Source organism: Rhineura floridana, chromosome 4 (genome assembly GCF_030035675.1).
Source record: "Rhineura floridana isolate rRhiFlo1 chromosome 4, rRhiFlo1.hap2, whole genome shotgun sequence".
Lineage (NCBI taxonomy): Eukaryota > Metazoa > Chordata > Lepidosauria > Squamata > Rhineuridae > Rhineura > Rhineura floridana.
Window position 1 is genome coordinate 196,423,637 of NC_084483.1, and position 19,215 is coordinate 196,442,851.

The window sequence follows — 19,215 nt, forward strand, 5'->3', positions numbered from 1 at the left end:
CTCCCTGACGAGATAAGCCTGGCGCCTTCTTTGATATCTTTTCGGCGCCAGGTAAAGACCTACCTCTTTGCCCAGGCGTTTTAGTTTTAGTTTTGGTTTTGTGTTTAATTTTAATGTTATAGTTAATTAGCTGTATGTTCTATTTTTGTCTTAATCTATTTTAATGTGTTTTTATATTTACATGTTTTATCCACATTCACTGGTTTTAAATGTGGTTTTATCATATTGTACACCGCCCTGAGAGCTTGTTGCTATAGGGCGGTTTAAAAGTGTAATAAAATAATAACAACATGCACGCTGCTTAAAAGCTGGTACACGTATAAAGACAGTCCCTTCACATAACTGTTGAATGTGTAGCTGGTGTTAACCCTGTAATCCCCTCATACATGATATCAAAGTATGAGGGAATTTTTTTTTAACTACAGTCTGATACTCATCTATGGTGACAAACTCTGTTCTCCAATACCCCCATTTCTTCTGTTAACTAGTTAAGTATTCAGATCCATTCAGCAAGGTTTTATTTTTAGACCATCCTGTAGTGAACAGTTAAGTTCATTTTTTGACCAATAGTCATTTTACAATACCAGCTGCTTCTCAAAAGTATTATGTGACATTGTGTGAAGTTTAATTATTATCCAAATGTCTCAGTCCATCACATATTTGGTTGTCTAAGACTTAAAATCCTGGGTTCCAAGAAATCTTCTGTTCAATTTCCTTTTCGCTGAAACAAACAATCTCATCTCCAGCTTTAAACATTATGTTCTTATCTAAGCTAACCCCACACTCCATACCTGTCTTGACTACAGGGACATCATCTTTATGGTGCTTCAATGATGATAAACATCCTAGGGAAAACAGACATATGTAAGCACAAATTCCAACACATGAAATATGCAGTAATACCTCAGTTAACAAAATAGATGTGTTCCTGGACATTGTGTCTTTGACAGAAACTTCCTAACAGAGACAGGAATAACATGTAAAGAATAGGGATAGCTTCCTCCATCTGCTCATAGATGGTGGGGGCGGCTTCAAGAGAGGCTTTAAAGGGTGCTTACCTGTCACCCATCCACTCTCACTCCTCTCTTTCTCCTCCTCTGAATTCTATTGGATCCTTCCCTCCCCAGCCAGGGAAGAAAGCAAGAGATCACTAATACAGAGCAAACTCACAGGCTCGTCAATTTCACCCTAGCAAAGCAAAGGCACAGACTTGTCAGTTTATTGAAGGCAAACTAAAGACAAAGGTTTGTCAGTTTCACCTTAAAGCAAAGACACAGGCTTGAAAGTTTATCCATAGCAAAGCAAAGCTAACAGGTTTCACCTTAAAAAAAAAAAAAAGCCTTAAAAGGAGCTTTGCTCCTGGAGGATTCCTTAACTGAGGTACTACTGTACTATAGAGCTCAGAGATTGTTCCAAGTCCAACGTCCTCAGGTCTTGTATGCGAATTACCAATAAGAAGTCACAAAACTGCTAAAATGAAGCACTGGGAAAGTCTGGTAGCATAGACATGATTTGGGTAGCTCAAATTTCATTTTTGTATAAAGCTGCTTAAATGCCACTTCCTTATTCAGCCTACCTGCACTGAAATAAGAAACTATTACAGTTTCAGCTTCAGGGGTGGGGTGGGGTGAGCAGGCTTATAGCAGCCAGGAAATACCTCTGGATTTCAATAAAATTGGGGAAATCTGGCCAACAAAATTAACTGCCCAGCAAGTGAGCCACTGTACTCACCAATCCAAATAACGTCTCCATTACGAATTAATTTAAATTTCATCTTTCTGTCTAGCTGCCCCTTCTGTACTCTGCAGCCAGCTACTGGAACTTTATTCTTTCCAACTGTGACTTCAAAGGTTGCTAAAACAACAGCTTCTCCTAGGGAAAATAAAATGGAAGCATGAGAATCATAAAAGTGTAAAAGCCATCTAGGTATCCTGCCCATTAAGGATCACAGACATCTAATTTCAATCTAAATATATAAACTAGGCTACGTGTACTCAATACAAAGAAAGCCTTGCACCCAGATATTCTAAGCTATCTGCCTAGAAAAGCTGGATTTTGTGCATTGTTAAATAATGTAATTGAGTAAAGTTTGCATTCTCTCTTCCCTTCTCATTTTGTAATAATCTGCAACTTTTGACTATTTGACATAATTTATTCTTTTTTTTCTAGTCATGGGGAGGGGCAATGGGCTATGCAGGACACACAAGCTGTGCCCTAACTGAATATTACTCAGCCACACCTGTGCTCTTAAGATTTCTGTAGGCATTACCAAGACATTTTGAAGCATTATCTTGGCAGCCATAAAGAATTTGCTTTAAAAAAGAAAAAATTGTAATCCTCAGGAAATGGAATTTCTGCACTCACACATGATATTGTGCATTTTCTTTATTTCTGCAGAATTGCCCCATCTATGGTTTCTCATCACTTAGAAGTATTTATTCTGAAACGGCTATCCCTTGAGCATAAGAGTCCTGATGGACTGAGGGTTGATGTAGTCCAGCCTCTTTCCCACAGTGGCCAGCCAGGTGCCTCTGGGAAGTCAACCAGCAGGGCGTAAGGGCCAGAAGTGCTCTCCCCTCCCCCCACCAGCTGGAATGGAGAGGTATACCCAACACATGCTCCTCCAGAGTGCAGGGCAAAGTGCTGCTCAGCTCCCTCTGTAAGTCTTCTACAAGCCGATAGATGATGTTGTATGTTTTCAACTTTATTTCCTTCTTAGCAGCCAGCTGCTGAATAGATTTATTTGCTTTCACATTGAACCCATAAACAACACCTGACAAGAGAGTAAATGTAAAATTACTATTTTTCTTTTTAAAAAATAACTTAAATTAGGAATATTTCCAAGATCAAGAGCTGTTGTGTTTATCAAACATTAACTATAGGGCTAATGAAAACAAATTCAAGACAATAGTATCAAAACCCCAAGAAAAGCTAAATTCCACAGTCCTTTTGCATGCACCTGCTTGTTTTGCATAATTTATTCCACTTCTGCAAGTCATGGGGAGGAGAAGCCTTGGGTTTGAAAATTCTGTTAAATTCCTCCCTGATTTCTGCGATTTCACCAAGCACTGCACACATGCACAAGCCTATCTTCATAGCCATGAGGGGAAGAGACTTTTGCTTTCTAAGTTTTTTTTTTTAAATATGCAGTTTTAAAAAAATATGATGTTAAATTCTGTGCCTTGAATCCCCAAATACTATACTCACAATTCATGTGGCCACGCGGAAAGCTGCTTACTTTATATACAAAATCATTTTTGAGTTGCTTTTTGTACGAAAAAGGCCCCAAAATGACTTACGCAATAACTTTCAAGAATTGTACATGAAAGGTGGCAATATTTGAAGACCTTAATCCTTCATGCACAGTATTAATAAATCAGGATAGTTTATGTAGTTCCTATCTCAACCAGGACTCCAACAGCCACAATCTAACCGATAACACAACTCACTGAAGGGTGGGTGGGATTGCCTTCCTATCTTGTCGCGTGGGTGGGAATGTGCATCCTTTTCATGTGGGAAGCCTGCATGCAATCACTGCAGCCTACCTTGTGCATGCTTTATAATCGATTACCAAGTTGCTAACTATCTGAAAGGCAAAGGGCTCCAGCTGTTTGTCAGTCTGTCACCTCTTCAACGACCGCTCTTTACCTTTAAATGCTTCTGCAAGTTTTATGTCGTTTTCACTAATATCCCCAATCCCCCAATGGATCACATCTAATTCACACTCATCATCAGCATCGTAAGTGTCCAGGATATTCAAAATGGCTTCCACAGAACCATCAACGTCACCTGGTAGAACAAGAGTCCTAGTTAGTGTCAATGCACACACAAGACAAAGAACAGCACAACTAATAATACTCTACTACTTGTTGTTGTTGTTACTCTACTAGAAAATCAATCCTGTGCAAACCCCAATTAAATGAGTGGGAGATGATCAACCAGCACAGCTTTGATAAAATTCACATAAATTTTGCCTCATTTCTGAGACAAAAGTATTTCCAACAGTTTGTTTAAAATGCTGTGGGGTAGTTGGGGTTCAGCGTTCACAGTCTACAAGAATGGCCATTAACAAGACAGGCAGCATTTTCAATGACAGTTAAGTCTTACCTGTGTGTCAGTTAAGAATGGGGGAGAATATCTGCTTAATTGGATTTATTACCAGATTTTCACATAATCCGACAATCTGCATTGTTTTTGGACCACGACTGATTCTTGTGGTGGGTTGCGGCTGTCATTGGCATGGTTTTTTTAAAAAAAACTTTTCCAAATTTTATGTTATTGTCTTTGTAATCAGCTTTCCTCTAAGCTGGTGCATTCATAACTCTACAGCAGTGGTTCCCAACCTTTATGAGTACTGGTCCCCCTTTGTAAGCTCAACACTTTTTGTGACACCCCCCCCCCACTAATTGTAATTTTAATCTTTGTTAATTGAAAAACTGGTGCGTGGCAAAATCACATCTCCAAATACCCCTTTCCATAAAAAGCTCCCTGCAGACAGGGAAGTGTTGCTTCTTTTCTTAATGCAAAGGCCCAATCAAAATGGAATCCCTCTCCCCCCTCACAGGCTGAAGATGTACAGTCCTGTCTCCCAACACCAGTGGTTTACAGTGTTGGACTAACATCCAGGTTCAAATCCCCACCCAGCCATGACGCCCACTGAGTGACCTTGGGCCAGACACAGTCTCTCAGCCTGACCTATCTCATAGGGTTGGTGTAAGGATAAAATGGAAAGGAGGGGGAACCATGTGCACCACCTTGAGCAACTTAGAGGAAAAGTGGGATATAAATGCAATAATAAATAGATACATTTCAGATGCAGTATGTGAACCCTGGCCTAGCCAACCTGCTAAGCTTTTTTAAAATCATCATCATCAAGAAGCAGCAATGTAGTAGTGGTGGGGATGCAGGATTGTGAAGACAAAAGGGTAGATAGGTTGAGGGGGAGAGTTACTGCTTTTAGGCCTTGGGATGATCATCAGAACTTGGTTAGTGTGCACTTGGGGAATGAGAGTGGAGCAGAAGATAGATCAGTGCGCGCACACACGCACACACAAACACACCTGCCCCTCCTGCAAGCATCTGCAGGTGTGCATGCATTTGGGCAAGTGGAAGGGGGGAACCCTCAAAGGCTGCAGTATCTTGGAGAGAGAGGTTGGTGGGTGGAAAGTAGGTGGAAGAAAGGGGGGTCACTGGCACACACCCTTAGCCTCAGAGATGGGGGGCAAGCAAGTCCTGAGCTTCCTCACTGCTCTTTGGCTCCGTGTGGGCCAAAGGTGATATCTGGGCGGCCTTGCAAATGAGATTAATTTTTAAAAGGAAGTGGCAGCGAATCAGGAGTCAAGAAAGGCAGGCAGACTGACTGTCAGGAAGGAAGGGGAAAAGCAGCTTTTCCTTACAGCCTTGCTTCTCTTTGCTTCACAAAAAGTCCTCTCATTCTGAGTAAGGGTGTCGTCAGCAGCAGTGCAAGGAAAGAGGAATCAAGATAGTAATCCCCTCTTCTTCCTGGTAGCACCTCCTTTGGCATATGTGGTAAAGGCAGATGACTGCCATCAGTACACCTGAAAGACACTCTGACACTTCAGCAAAGTCCTCCCCTCTCGTTTGGAGCAAAGGGGAGGTGTCATCTGCAGCGGCAGGGGGACCAGACAGTGTTCAGATACTGATTTTTTTTAAAAAAAAAATTAATAATTCATTACTTTACCGTTTGCGGCCCCCTCTGGATTATTTCATGGCCCCCAGGTTGGGAACCGCTGCTCTACAGCATAAGCATTTTCATTAGCAATTATGTTATTTTTTCTCTGGAAAAAACCCTGTGAATCAGCAATGGTGCAAACAATCGGGAACAAAAAAGTGGCAGATTGGTACTGAAACCCAGACTGTCAGAACTCGTGCAGATAGGAACCAGCTACCGAACCCCATCCCTAGTGCCAGTAAATAAACAGTAAAGTAGTGTGGAGAAAGGCTGTAGCCCAGTGGTACAGCATCTGCTTTACATGCAGGAGATCCCAGGTTCAATCCCCACCATGTCTGGGTAGAACACAGAGAAGCCTGCCTGAAACTCTGGAGAGTCGCTACCAATCAGTGTATGCAATACTGAGCTAGATGGACCAATGGTCTGACTTGGTATAAGGCAACTTCCTAGGTTCCATATCCCTTCATGGGCTTTACTTTCCTGAGGCTTGAAATGATGTCGTTTGAGGGAGGCTGACCAAGCCCATCACCCCATCGCTGGGAATAGGCTGCCCCATCTAAGCTGCTCTTTCTAGCCCCTTTTCTAAAGCACCCAGAAGCATCTATGGCTTGTTTCTAGTCTCTCATCCCTAACTCTTTCAATTCCAGTTCCTCCCATGTGACACGGCCCCACTTTGCCTCCAACCTCTTGCTTCTTTTGCTGCTGAGAAAGGGGTGCAGCACCTGGCCCTTGCTCTCCCAGTGCTGTTTCTATTACAGAGGAGCCAGATCAGAAGCAGGGACTCTAGTACTGTGCCTGGATGAATTCCGGGTAGGAGGCTTGGGTTCAGGCTCAAAATGCCACAGTGCAGCTCTAAGGACCAAGACGAAGAAACAGCATGAAAAGGACTCCACCTTTGATGATGACATGCAGCGTGTTTTTGTCACTCTCCACTTTTTCTTTAGGTCGCACAGCCATGGCGTGCCTGTTGGCTTTGAACAACAGCACCCTTCTCTGCCTCCAGGTCATATCTTTCAGGCCTTCTCGCTCCTTCTTGTAGGTGTCCCTGTGCTCCTTTTGCTTCATTTCGATGATCTCTAGGTCCTTCTTCGCTTTCTCTTGTTGCTCAACGTAGGCTCGCCACTCAACAACTTCACGAGCCCTTTGCTTGGCAGAAGAACAAAAGAATTGCCTCTCTAGTCTAGCACAATGGCTTGGACCCAAATTTCTAATTAGGAAAGGGGGGGGGGGAATTTCTGCCAACTTCCACTTCCAGCTGCGTCCCTTCCACCCACCATATCCCAAGGGTTCCCCGACTTCCAGCAGCATATTTTTGGAGGGCACTGAGGGCTGCAGAGGGAAGAGGGAAAAGCCCTATTCCATCACCTCTGTTGGGTTCATGGAAAGGAAGTCAGTATCCAAGCCTAGATCTCCAGCAGTGGCCATCCAGATATTTCTCAGAAGCTTAAACCATACTTTCGGCGGCAGGGTGAGGCAAGAAAAAGAGCTGAACAGGTGCCACTTTGCTCACAGAGAATGTGGGGTCCACTTTGCTTTCTATGGGTTGCCACCCACCACCTCCAATAGGCTCAGAGCATGGGGAATGGGAGGCACTGGTGTGAGGGAAAAGTACAAGAATAAACACCACCACCACCTGATGGGATGGAAGAAGCTGGACACAACCAGCTTTCAAGAGGCTTCAGTTCCTGCTGCGTTAATATATTCTTGTGTTGCTACAGTTGAAGCCAATTCATGTTTGTTTATTCCACAGGACTAGACTGCTCCTTTTCTCTAGAACAGAAATGGGGAACCTGTTGCCCCCCCCCGGATGTTGGTGGACTATAACTCTCATCAGCCTCAGGCAGTATGGCTAATGGTTAGGGATGATGGGCGTTGTAGTCCATCAAATACTGGGAGGGCCACAGGTTCTGCACCCCTGCTCTAGTATGTTGTCCCTAGAACCAGCCCTCCAATGATCCCCAGAAGTGTGGAACAACTGTCCTGGTTGTCCAGTGATAGAACCAATCTCAGGGGCACTAGGTCTAAATCCTAAATGGGAAACCTGAGGTACCTCAGACTCTACTTCAAGGATTTCCTCTCCTGCTGAAGGGACCTCCTTCCACCCAACGATCTCCACAGGCATGCTTGGAGGGGCAGCTTCCATGGACTTGCCGTTCTCATCGAACATCAGGCGGACTTTGGCCCAGCTTTTTCCTGCAACCAGAATACAGCCCTTTCTCAGAGTGCCTCTTTGGATGATGGCAGTGGTCACTGGACTAGAGGAAAAAAGCAGGGGAAATTACATTTGGTTTCACCCTCACGAATAATTTTACGCTTTTAATATTATTTGGATTCTTTTTAATGCTGTGAGCTGCCTTGAGGTGAAAATGTGGATTATAATAAATAATTAAAAAATCACAATGCATGTATTTCATGTACTTTGATATTTGTTTCATCACACTTGAACCCAGCCCTTCTTCCTAAGAGTTCCCATCAGCTTCAACCAACATGGCCAACGGTCAGGGATGATGAGAGCTGCAGTCCAGCAACATGTGGAGGGCTACAGGTTCCCCTTCCCTGCCTTATGTTATTCTCAGAACATGTCTGTTAGGGAGACTATGCTGGAGAAAACTAGTCTTCTCTTGGTGCATATCAAGTCCTCTAGCCATTACATCCACAGTGGATCTCTAGTGGTTTCTCAGAAGTGCAAAAAGATAAAAGACCGGTTTCACATTGGATTATATCATGGCAATGCTATGGAGAGGGTCAGGCTTTGAATCCAAACAAATGAACCAAAAAAGCCTCCTTATTTTATTTAAAAGCAAATTGTTTCAATCAGCAAAGATTAATTCAAATATAAGATTCATTCAATATTTGTTTAACAAGGTAAGATCTTCCTGAGCTTTGCCTACCCAATTAAGTGTAACTTCATTTTCTATATGCAATTGTTTTAAATTGTTTTTTATATATATAATTGTCTTATATATGTTTTTGTTGTATTGTGAAGTCTGCTTCAAGATGCTTGATAGGAATCAATTCCTAAATGAAATTAACAGCTACAACTACTCATTGCACAAATGACTGGCAATTCTGGGAAGGAATGAACTGGCACATGCCTGTGGCTTACCCTTTTCCTTTATCTGTGCGAGACTCTATTATGGTACCTTCCACCAGGCCTGTACAGTCTGCCTTCAGTTCCAAAACCTCAGCAAGAGTGACTATTGCCTCTGCTAAAGCCATCAAGTTGTCACCCTATACAAAATCATAAAGTTCCAAAAAGAGGTAGGAGTCACAACAGGATCAAAGAAATGACACATCTGTATATGTATTATGTTATCACAAGAGATTAATAGACCTAAAATCTGGATTATTACATATAAGGCAATTTAGAGATGAGGCACAATTAAGGCTGCCACTCTGAGACCCAATTTAAATCACTCTGCATGGAGACTATCACTGTGTGGCCAGGTAATTTTTTTCCAACCCACAATACTACTTTGTTGGTTTGTGAGGTTTTTTTAATCATTTGCAGTGGCATGAGGAAAAGCCACCCAATCTGTATGCTGAGGTTACCACACATAAGATGCCTCCATAGCGATAGCCTCTGCACGCAACAAATTAAAATGGCTTTCCTATAGCAGCTTTGATGGTGCTTGAAGGAGGAAGTTGTATGGCCCCTGAGATGGCATCACAGGGCCATAAGATATATTTGAGAGAGAGGTTTGTTGTCAGATTTCCCCTTCCCACTACTACAGAAACTTTAGTCACCTTGGCCCTTCCAATGTCAGTAGCACCAAAAGGGTGTTCCCTGGGAAGAGCCTGGATCGGAGATCTGCAAAGCTCAGGAGCTGGTGTAGACCACTCCCTTGTATTCCCTCCCTGCTGCAAACGATGGAAGGGAAACAAGCATTTTTAAAACTCGCAAAATAGACACAGGAGTGCAAGAGCACTCATTTGATTTCACATCTGCCCTGCTGGTGAAGAGTCCAGCAGATCTTAACATTTGCAGGTTAAATCGCCTTTGGTTCCCTCTCAGTCCTTGCAACTTCACCCTTAGTCGCTTATTCAGCCTCACCTTTTAACAATTGTTCTGACTAGTTCTTTTGCAGATCAATCAATCAAAGCTTTAATTGATTAATCTACTAATCTGTAGATTTATACCTCTAGACCAGCCTTTCCCAACCAGTGTGCCTCCAGATGTTGTTGGACCACAATTCCCATCTTTCCTGACCATTGGCAATGCTAGCTGAGGCTGATGGGAGTTGAGGTCCAACAACATCTGGAGGCACACTGGTTGGGAAAGGCGGTCTAGACACACATCCAATGGGCAGATTCGCACAGGCAATTTTATTTGTATTATTTTCGCACCATGAAAATCACCTTCCAGTAGACATTGGCCTGGAATTTGCTTATGGGAAGAGGATGAAAGAGCCAACTGAATTTGTTGTTTCCTATCCCTACACTCTCCCTCTAGGATGCACACCTTAATGTGGTGAGGGGCTTTGAGTGTGTTGAACAAGCTGAGAGCAATGCTGTCAGGAGTCTAGACCAAGAGGCTGGACTCCCAGCAGGGGCACCCAAGGCAGAATGGTCAAAGCTGAAACACCAGACTAAGATGCATCCATACTCAGAGGAAGGCAATGGTAAACCACCTCTGAATATCTCTTACCATGAAAACCCTATGAACAGAGTATCCAAAATGCAACATGAGATAGTGCTGCAAGATGAGACCCCCAGGTCAGAAAGCACTCAACGAGCTACTGGGGAAGAACAAAGGACAAGGACAAGTAGTGCTGTGACTAATGACACAGCTGGGTCAACGCCGAAAGGCAGCCTGGAGGCCGATGCACACAGATGCGAAAAGAGAGTTCAGAGTTGTATGACACACACAATAGGAACATGGAATGTGGGAAGTATGAACCAGGGAAATTTAGAAACTGTCAAGCAAGAAATGGAACGTATCAACATTACAATACTTGGCGTGAGTGAATTAAAATGGGTGGGAATGGGACATTTTCAATCAGGCAACTACAAACTATTTTATGCAGGAAACGAGAAATTAAGAAACGGGGTTGCTTTAATAGTGAGAAATAATGTAGCAAAAACAATTAAGAGCTATAATGCAAGGTCTGAGCGAGTTATATCAATGAGATTTAACAGGAAACTTATTAACATAACCATCATCCAAGTCTATGCTCCAATGGCAAACACAGAAGGAGAGGGAGAGATTTTATGCACAAGTACAGGAAGAAATTGATTATACACCAAAACAAGATGTGCTGATAAGCATGGGGGACTAGAATCCAAAAGTAGGGAACAGAAAAACTAGGAATTGTGGGGAAATGGGGCTTAGGAGACAGAAATGAAGCAGGAGAATGTTGAGCCCCAGTTCTCCCAGGAGGATCAGGGTGGGGAGTCGGTCGAGCCCCAGCTTCCCCAGATAGAGCAGGGGGAGGAATCAGAGGTAGATGAGGCTTTCGAGGACAATGGGGGAGGGGGTGTAGTTGACAGTCTGCCAGTTCCCATGGACAGTTCTCCCACTGAAGCAGACCTCGCTCCACCTACAGATGCCCCAACAGAGATGCTGGGGGATGACTTGGTGTGTGTCCGCTCCACCCCCCCAAGCCTCCCCACCTGGCACTTCAAATGCTTCCCCACCTCCTGAAGCCGAGCTGGCACCTACCAAGCCTGTACTGTCAGAGAAGCCGGCAGAGGCTTGCCCCCCTTAGCCCTGCGCAAAATGCCGTGAGAAGCAGGTTGGCGAGAAGGTGGGACATCACAGGAGTCAGAGATTACGAGCGAAGACCTTTCCTACTTAAAGGGGTGCCCCCGTCTCGGTTGCTGAGTCAACTTTCTTCACACGCTGCAGAGTACGTCTAGGTAGCTTAGTTAGGGACTGTAGTGAGTTAGCACAGCTAAGTCTATGAAACGTGCTGCCTTTGATGTAACCATTACTCTAATAAAACAGGAATTAATTCCAGTCTCGCCTCCATCTCGTGTCTCACACTCTGGGCAGGACAGAGAAAGACTTATCAGATTCTGTGAAGCCAATAATTTATTTCTCGCAAACACATATTTTGAGCAACTGAAAAGACTACTATACACATGGACATCACCAAATGGTCAATATAGGAATCAAATTGATTACATAATTGGTAGCAGAAGATGGAGCAGTTCCATACTTTCTGCGAAAAAAAGACCAGGAGCAGAAAAATAAACTCATTAGAAATGTGGTGTTGGAGGAGAGCTTTGTGCATACCATGGACTGCGAGAAGACAAATAAGTGGGTGTTAGAACAAATTAAACCAGAACTATCATTAGAAGCTAAAATGATGAAACTGAGGTTATCATACTTTGGACACATCATGAGAAGACATGATTCATTAGAAAAGACAATAATGCTGGGAAAAACAGAAGGGAGTAGAAAAAGAGAAAGGTCTAACACGAGATGGATTGATTCCCTAAAGGAAGCCACAGACCTGAACTTACAAGATCTGAACAGGGTGCTTCACGACAGATGCTCTTGGAGGTCACTGATTCATACGTAACAACAACATCCCTACACTTGTTGATCCTTTTGCACAATCCTGTTCAATGTAGATTTCCACCACATGGAGACTTCAGAATGGCAGCTTGCAGTGGAAGCAACGGATCATATAAAGCCACCCTTCCACACTGCATTGCCTCAAGGCCAATGCTCTAATCTACCTTTCTTCTTTCCAGAAATGAAGCCCACACATGAACTACATTTAGCACCATGATAGTTCATTAAAATTACCTTTAATGCTGAGATATGGACAGTCTGAACATCTCCTCCATACTCTTCACAAACCACATTGTAAGCCAGAAGCTCTTTCTTCATTCTGTCTGGATCAGCTTCAGGCTTGTCGCATTTGTTGATGGCAACAATAATTGGAACTGAGAAAAGTAGGAAGTTGGAGAGAATGGTAAGATCCAAACACAGAGAAAAATAAGAAGTTGCAAGTCAAAGGTGTTTTCCAAACTCCAATTTCAACCGAGTGAAAGAATCTTTATTTGTAAAATTGCTTCAATTCCACAATTTCAAAGGAAGCAAATTACAAATACGCATGTGTCTGATTTGTGCATTTTAAGGCCTAGATACAAAGGAATGAACGGAGGGCCTTGAAAAAAGAGAAGGCATGCAGTGGCTATGTGCAGCATGTGGACAATGGCATTTATTTCCCCCCTGCTCCCAGCTGCTGCTGCAAAAAAAGTCTCTGGTACCTTTGGCACTTCTGGCATGTTGAATAGATTCCACAGTCTGCTTCATTACCCCATCTTCTGCAGCTATCACCAATATGACAATATCAGTGACATGTGTGCCTCTTGCCCTCATGGCTGAAAATGCAGCATGGCCAGGAGTATCCAGAAATGTTATCTTTTCCCCAGAAAGCAAATGCACTGCAAAAACAACATAAACACTATACATGTACTGTACAAATATACATGTGGACCTATACCTGTCTACTCGGACATCTAAGAACCACTGAGTTCAATGGGTCTTGTTTCCAGCTAAGTGGGTACAAGACTGCAGCTCCAGTCTCTTTTGAACAAGGATTCTGTTAAGGTGGCAAAAATTCCTGCCAAAGCTAAACTCTGATTTCTACCAGGAAAATCTGCTAAAAAATTTTTAAATTTGATACTGTCACTGCAGCAATCCACGCTCCACCATATGCCTGCTTGAAGACTAATGCTTTCATCAGAGCTTGGAAAAGTTACTTTTTTGAACTACAACTCCCATCAGCCCAATCCAGTGGCCATACTGGCTGGGGCTGATGGGAGTTGTAGTTCAAAAAAGTAACTTTTCCAAGCTCTGGCTTTCATGGAAACCTTGCCCTTATTCTTGAAGTTTGTCTTTATTTCTACGCAGTACAATTTAAAGTAGGGGAAGTAACTGAATCATTAGATCCAGAACTGTTTTCTGACACCAAAACACCTTAAGAAATAGATTGGGTTGAGATATAGTGAGTTGCTATTAGGCTAACAGAGAGTTTCATGGATGAGCAAAGAACTGAACCTCAAGCTCCAGAGGCAGACCTATCCTAAGGCAGGGTGAGGTGGGCACCTCAGATGGCCGATTGGGGGCACCATAAAAGGCAACAGAGAGAACCCATGGCGTGAAACTTACCAGAATACTTCCTGAGCAAATCTCACTGAAATGAGCAGGCAATGTGCCAAGAGCTTGAGGTTTTTGTGGAGGAGCTTCCAAGTGGCCCATAGTAATTAACAGGGGAAGGATGTATGCTTTAATTTAGATTCCTGCATTGAGCAGGGGGTTGACTCGATGGCCTTATAGGCCCCTTCCAACTTTACAATTCTATGACATTTGGATTGTGTGTGTCAGATACCTAAATGCTCAGAACAGGAAGGGCTGTAGCTCAGTGATAGAACATCTGCTTTGCATGTTGAAGGTCCCAGGTTCAATCCTTGGGATCTCCAGGCAGGACAGGCAGTATCTTACCCCACCCCCGGAAACTCCTAGAGCTGCCGGCAGTCAGTGTAGACAACAGTGAGCTCGATGAACCCCAATGGTCTGACTCAGTATGAGAGAGCTTTCTGTGTTCTATTGGTAATATCACAGTGACTCTCGGTTCCCTTTCAGTATCATCTAGGTATGTTACTATTGGAGGCAATATGCCTCTGAATACCAGCTGCTGGGATTCAAAAGTCTGGGAGTGTTATTGTGCTCAGGTCTTGCTTGCAAGCTAGCCACTGTGAGAACAGGATGCTGGACTAGACAGACCCTGACCTGCCACGCTGGGCTTCTTCTGGGAGGAAGGACGGGATATAAATCAAATAATAAATAAATAAATCTAGCAAGGCTTTTCTTATGTTTTACTAATAATAAGCATTTATATATAGTTGGGTATTCAAAGTGTTTAACATATATGATATTGTAATCATCACAACCCTGCAAGGCGTTCTGATATTCTCATTCCCATATGCACATGGGGGACTGTGCTTACTTAAGGCCACCTTTTAAGTTCATGGCAGAGGTGAGATTCGAACCAGAGACTTCTCAGTTCACAGGTCAGTCTCTCAGTCACTACTCTACACCAGCTGACTGCATGTTAAATGTTTAGGTGCTTTAGAATACATTTTAATTAATTAATTAATTAATTAATTAATATAGTTTTGTATCCAAAAAGAGTTTAGCTGGCAGGGTAAGGTCATATCCACACCATATATTTAAAAGCACTCTTATACTACTTTAACAGTCACAGCTTTCCCATAGAATGCTGGGAACTGTAGTCTGTTAAGGGTCCTAAGAGTTGTTAGAAGACCCTTAATAAGCTACAGTTCCCATGATTCTTTGGGGGAAGCTATTGACTGTTACAGTGGGAAAAGAGTGCTTTAAATGTATGGTGTGGATTTGGCCATAATCTAAAGCAGGGGTTCCCAAATAGTGGTCCATGGACCACCAGTGGTCTTCAAGGTTCATTCAGGTGGTCCACGGCTTGTCTGTGGATTTATGGTTGAAGACAGGAGATAGCACACCCATCACATTAAATAGTCATATTGATTTTAACTGTATTTGTATTGCTTCTTTTATGTCTGGCATTTTATTGTATTCCACAGAATTCAAATTGTAAAAGAAGCAATAAAAATACAATTAAAAATCATGCAGCGTCTAGCACAGTGCATTACAGCTGTTACAACCAGCAGAAAAATCATAAAGTGGTCTGCCAAGACCCTCAGGAATTTTAAAGTGGTCCACTGGGAAAAAAAGTTGGGAAGCCACTGATCTAAAGACAAGTAATTATTATTATTATTATTATTATTATTATTGCACTTTAAAATGACTTAAAATAAATCATACCAAGAAAGGCACCAATATGCTGGGTGATGCCTCCTGCCTCCATTGCTGCCACCTGAGTTTTCCGCAGACTGTCAAGTAGCGTGGTTTTCCCATGGTCAATGTGGCCCAGGATGGTAACAACTGGAGGCCTTGAAGTTAATAAAGCTGGATCTGCAGGAGGCCTGCAATGAACAGAAACACATTTGGCTTGCAAATCAAAGAAACTCTTCTTGTGTTTCTCCTTAACATTCTCCTCTTAACAGATCCCTTAAAACTCCTGAGCAGCAATGTGCTCTCTGCGTGTGGCCATCAGCAACAAGTCACAGGCCAATGCCAGAGTCCTGTCAAGATGTAATTCTTCCACAGAAAAAGGAGGAAGCATGAATGTATGACTAAAAGAAACATTGTGTCATCTTTACAGGAGTTTTATTTCTATCAGTGCTTCTTCATTCACTGGGTGACAAGAGATGAACAGAACTCAGAAAAGTTTTCATTTCAAACCCTATTGCTTAAATGAAATTTTCAAAATTGCTAAAGTGAGTTTTATTTGGGCTTGTGAACAAGACCATAGGAAGCTGCCTCATATTCAGTCAGACCATTGATCCATCTAGTTCAGGATTGTCTATCTGAGTGACAGTGACTCCCAGGGTTTCGGAAAGGAGTCTTTCCCAGGCCTACGTAGAAATGCCAAGGATTGGACCTAGGAACTTTCACACGTAAAGATATGCTCCACCTCTGAACCACAGCCCTGTCTTGAGTAATCACCTGCCTTTTGAATTGATGAATGCATACTGAAGACTATGAACACGAAACATCAACAGCAATAGCAAAAACAGTGAGGGAAACAAAACAGGGTTTGTAGAAACCCAGAAACCAAAATCAATAAACCAAAGACATTACCTCTTTACAGCATCTTTATTTTCTTTTATTTTTTCTTCTTTTAAGTTGGAATGTTTGTATTTCATGTTGGATTTTTTAACAATATGCTTGATCAACTCTTCATTCAAGACAGAGTCTGGTTCTAACAAATCTACATCAACGTCTGTGTTTAGCAAGGCTTCATATACATGATCTGAATACAGAAACAGAAAACTTTACTGGTCAATGCACAAACCTCAAGAAGGCCCTTGTTGATGAAGTAGCACTAATAAGAACGTAAGAGCAGCCCTGCTGGATCAAGCCAGTAGCCCATCTAATCCAGCATCCTGTTCTCATAGTGGCTAACCAGATGCCTAAGAGGAGCCTAAAAGCAGGACCTGAGCGCAACAGCACTCTCACCTTCTTAAGGTTTCCAGCAACTGGCATTCAGAAGCATACTGCCTCTGACAGTTAGGAATGGATGGGTCTGTTGATTTCAGCTCAGTTTCTTATTTTTTCAATTTTCAATTCAGTTCTCCATTTTTTAAAAAAACAAAGTCCTCATGAAAATTCTTCAGCATTTTACTGCAAATTTATCCTAAGCTATACATTTTTGTACGCAGTTTTGACTAATGTATACATTTTGGTAAGAAATTTCTCCTATTTTATTTTATTATGTATTTATTAAATCTATATCCCACCCTTCCTCCCAGAAGAGCCAACGGCGGCAAACAAAAACAGTAAAAGCATTTTAATACATCTTAAAAACAAAAGACTAAAACATTAAAAACATAGTATCTTTAAAAACATATTAAAACAAAACATCTAAAAGCATCTTTAAAAACCAAGTTTAGAAACATCTTAAAAAGTAATTCCAGCACAGATGCAGACTGGGATAAGGTTTCTACTTAAAAGGCTTGTTGAAAGAGGAAGGTCTTCAATAGGTGCTGAAAAGCTAACGGAGATGGCGCCTGTTAATATTTAAGGGGAAGGAACTCCAAAGGGTAGGTGCCGCCACACTAAAGGTCCATTTCCTATGTTGTGTGTGATTTCCTGATAAGATGGTATCTGCAGGAGGCTCTCGCGTGCAGAGAGCAGTGATCAACTGGGTATATAGGGAGCAATCCGAGATCTTTTCTGGCAAGCCCTACATCTTTTCTGTTACCTCCACCCATTTTTTTAAAAAAACATAACTATCTCTTTCTTCCCTTCTTTGCATATTGAGCAGCTGGGCGCACCACACAGCAGTGGTGAGAGCCCAGCAACCTACCCTCTTAATTTCCCAGGGACATCTATATGCATAAATTAGCATGTGCAAATTGTTGACATGGGCCTGTGCCCCCAAGCCCTTTAAGGACCTTGTAACGCCCCTGCATGGATTTCAGTTATTATTACCACCTTTGAAAAATCTGCTCCATGTGGTAAAGAAAATCTAAATGAAACCAGCTAAAGAATTACAACAAAGGGTTCCTGTCTTCCCCACCTCACTGCAAGAAAGAAAGAAAGGAAGGAAGGAAGGAAGGAAGGAAGGAAGGAAGGAAGGAAGGAAGGAAGGAAGGAAGGAAGGAAGGAAGGAAGGAAGGAAGGAACAGCATCCAACTGGGACCGATTCCACAGCAAACTCATTTAATTCAGACTTTTCGCAGATGAAAGTAGCTCGAGCACATCGGAAGCAGATGGCTGAGAAATGTGCCAGAGGCTGAAAGACATCTTATACAAATCTCCTTCATGGTATTGGAAAGGCAGGAAATCTTGAAACAATTAAAAGGGCTAATGAGTGACATGAGCTCTGCTGCAGGACCCCCGAGTCAGCAGACACCAGACACAGGCTCTCCTCTCCTGTCACTGCAGGAAACTGCCTCACACTGCGTCAGACCACTGGTCCATCTAGTTCAGGAATGTCAATATTGACTGGCCGTGGCTCCCTGGGGTTTTGGCTGGTGGCCTTTCATAGCCTTTCCTTGAGATATCAGGGACTGAACCTGGGACCTTTGACACGCAAAGTACATGCTCTATACTGAGGCATGGCCCTTCCCCAGTTTGGGGGCCATGCAAGCTACAGAGAAATGAACACATGAAGAAGGGCTGGGATTGCCTTCCCTCATGTGTTCATTTCTACATGAATAAATGCACCAACAGTCATAGGAACATAGGAAGCTGCTTTGTACCAAATTCAGATCATTGGTTCATCTAGTTCAGTATTGCTTATACTGACAGTGATTTTCTAGGGTAGTGGTTCCCAAACTGTGGTCCATGGACCACCAGTGGTCCACTAGCTTCATTCAGGTGGTCCACGGCATGTCTGTGGATTTGTGGTTGAAGATGGGAGATGGCATCTCTCTCAAATTAAATATATTGATGTTTAATTGAATTTTTATTCTTTTATTTCTTAATTGCATTTTATTATCTTACAATTTGAATTCTATTGATATAGACATATGCCACCTTGAGCTTCTTAGAGGAAAGGTAGGATATGAAATAAATAAATAAATAGGCCTCTGCAAAATTAGGAGTTAATACAAGAAGGAGAATGTGAAATCAACCATCAAGCTATTTTCCTCCAGAGCTCCCTTACACACGGTAAACAGGAGCCATAACCTGGGATAAGGAGGATGTAAGGCTTTGGCTGGAAAAAGAGGACATCCTGGATCTGCCTGATCTGACTAGGGTGATGCATGCCTTGGTTACATCCCGCTTAGACTACTGTAACGCGCTCTACGTGGGGCTGCCTTTGAAGACTGTTCGGAAACTTAAATTGGTACAAAGAGCTGAAGCCAGAGTGCTAACCGGGGCTGGTTACAGGGATCATACAACCCCCTTGTTACAATAGCTCCACTGGCTGCCAATTTGTTTCCGGTCACAATTC

At 42.7% G+C, this 19,215-nt stretch overlaps 1 protein-coding gene across 2 annotated transcripts in view; it reads right to left on the reverse strand.

The window, feature by feature from the left end:
- Window positions 1–501: 501 nt before the first annotated feature.
- MTIF2 (mitochondrial translational initiation factor 2) overlaps window positions 502–19,215 on the reverse strand; it is a 28,760-nt gene continuing 10,046 nt past the window's right edge. For both annotated transcript variants that reach the window (XM_061625740.1, XM_061625741.1), the window contains exons 4-14: window positions 16,392–16,563; window positions 15,513–15,673; window positions 12,917–13,093; window positions 12,450–12,589; window positions 8,799–8,923; window positions 7,743–7,947; window positions 6,586–6,838; window positions 3,649–3,789; window positions 2,609–2,773; window positions 1,732–1,872; window positions 502–845 (exon numbers count right to left, since the gene is read on the reverse strand). In XM_061625740.1, coding sequence (XP_061481724.1) covers window positions 676–845; window positions 1,732–1,872; window positions 2,609–2,773; window positions 3,649–3,789; window positions 6,586–6,838; window positions 7,743–7,947; window positions 8,799–8,923; window positions 12,450–12,589; window positions 12,917–13,093; window positions 15,513–15,673; window positions 16,392–16,563 — 1,850 coding nt within the window. In that variant the 3' untranslated portion in view covers window positions 502–675. The remainder of the gene's footprint in view (window positions 846–1,731; window positions 1,873–2,608; window positions 2,774–3,648; window positions 3,790–6,585; window positions 6,839–7,742; window positions 7,948–8,798; window positions 8,924–12,449; window positions 12,590–12,916; window positions 13,094–15,512; window positions 15,674–16,391; window positions 16,564–19,215) is intronic.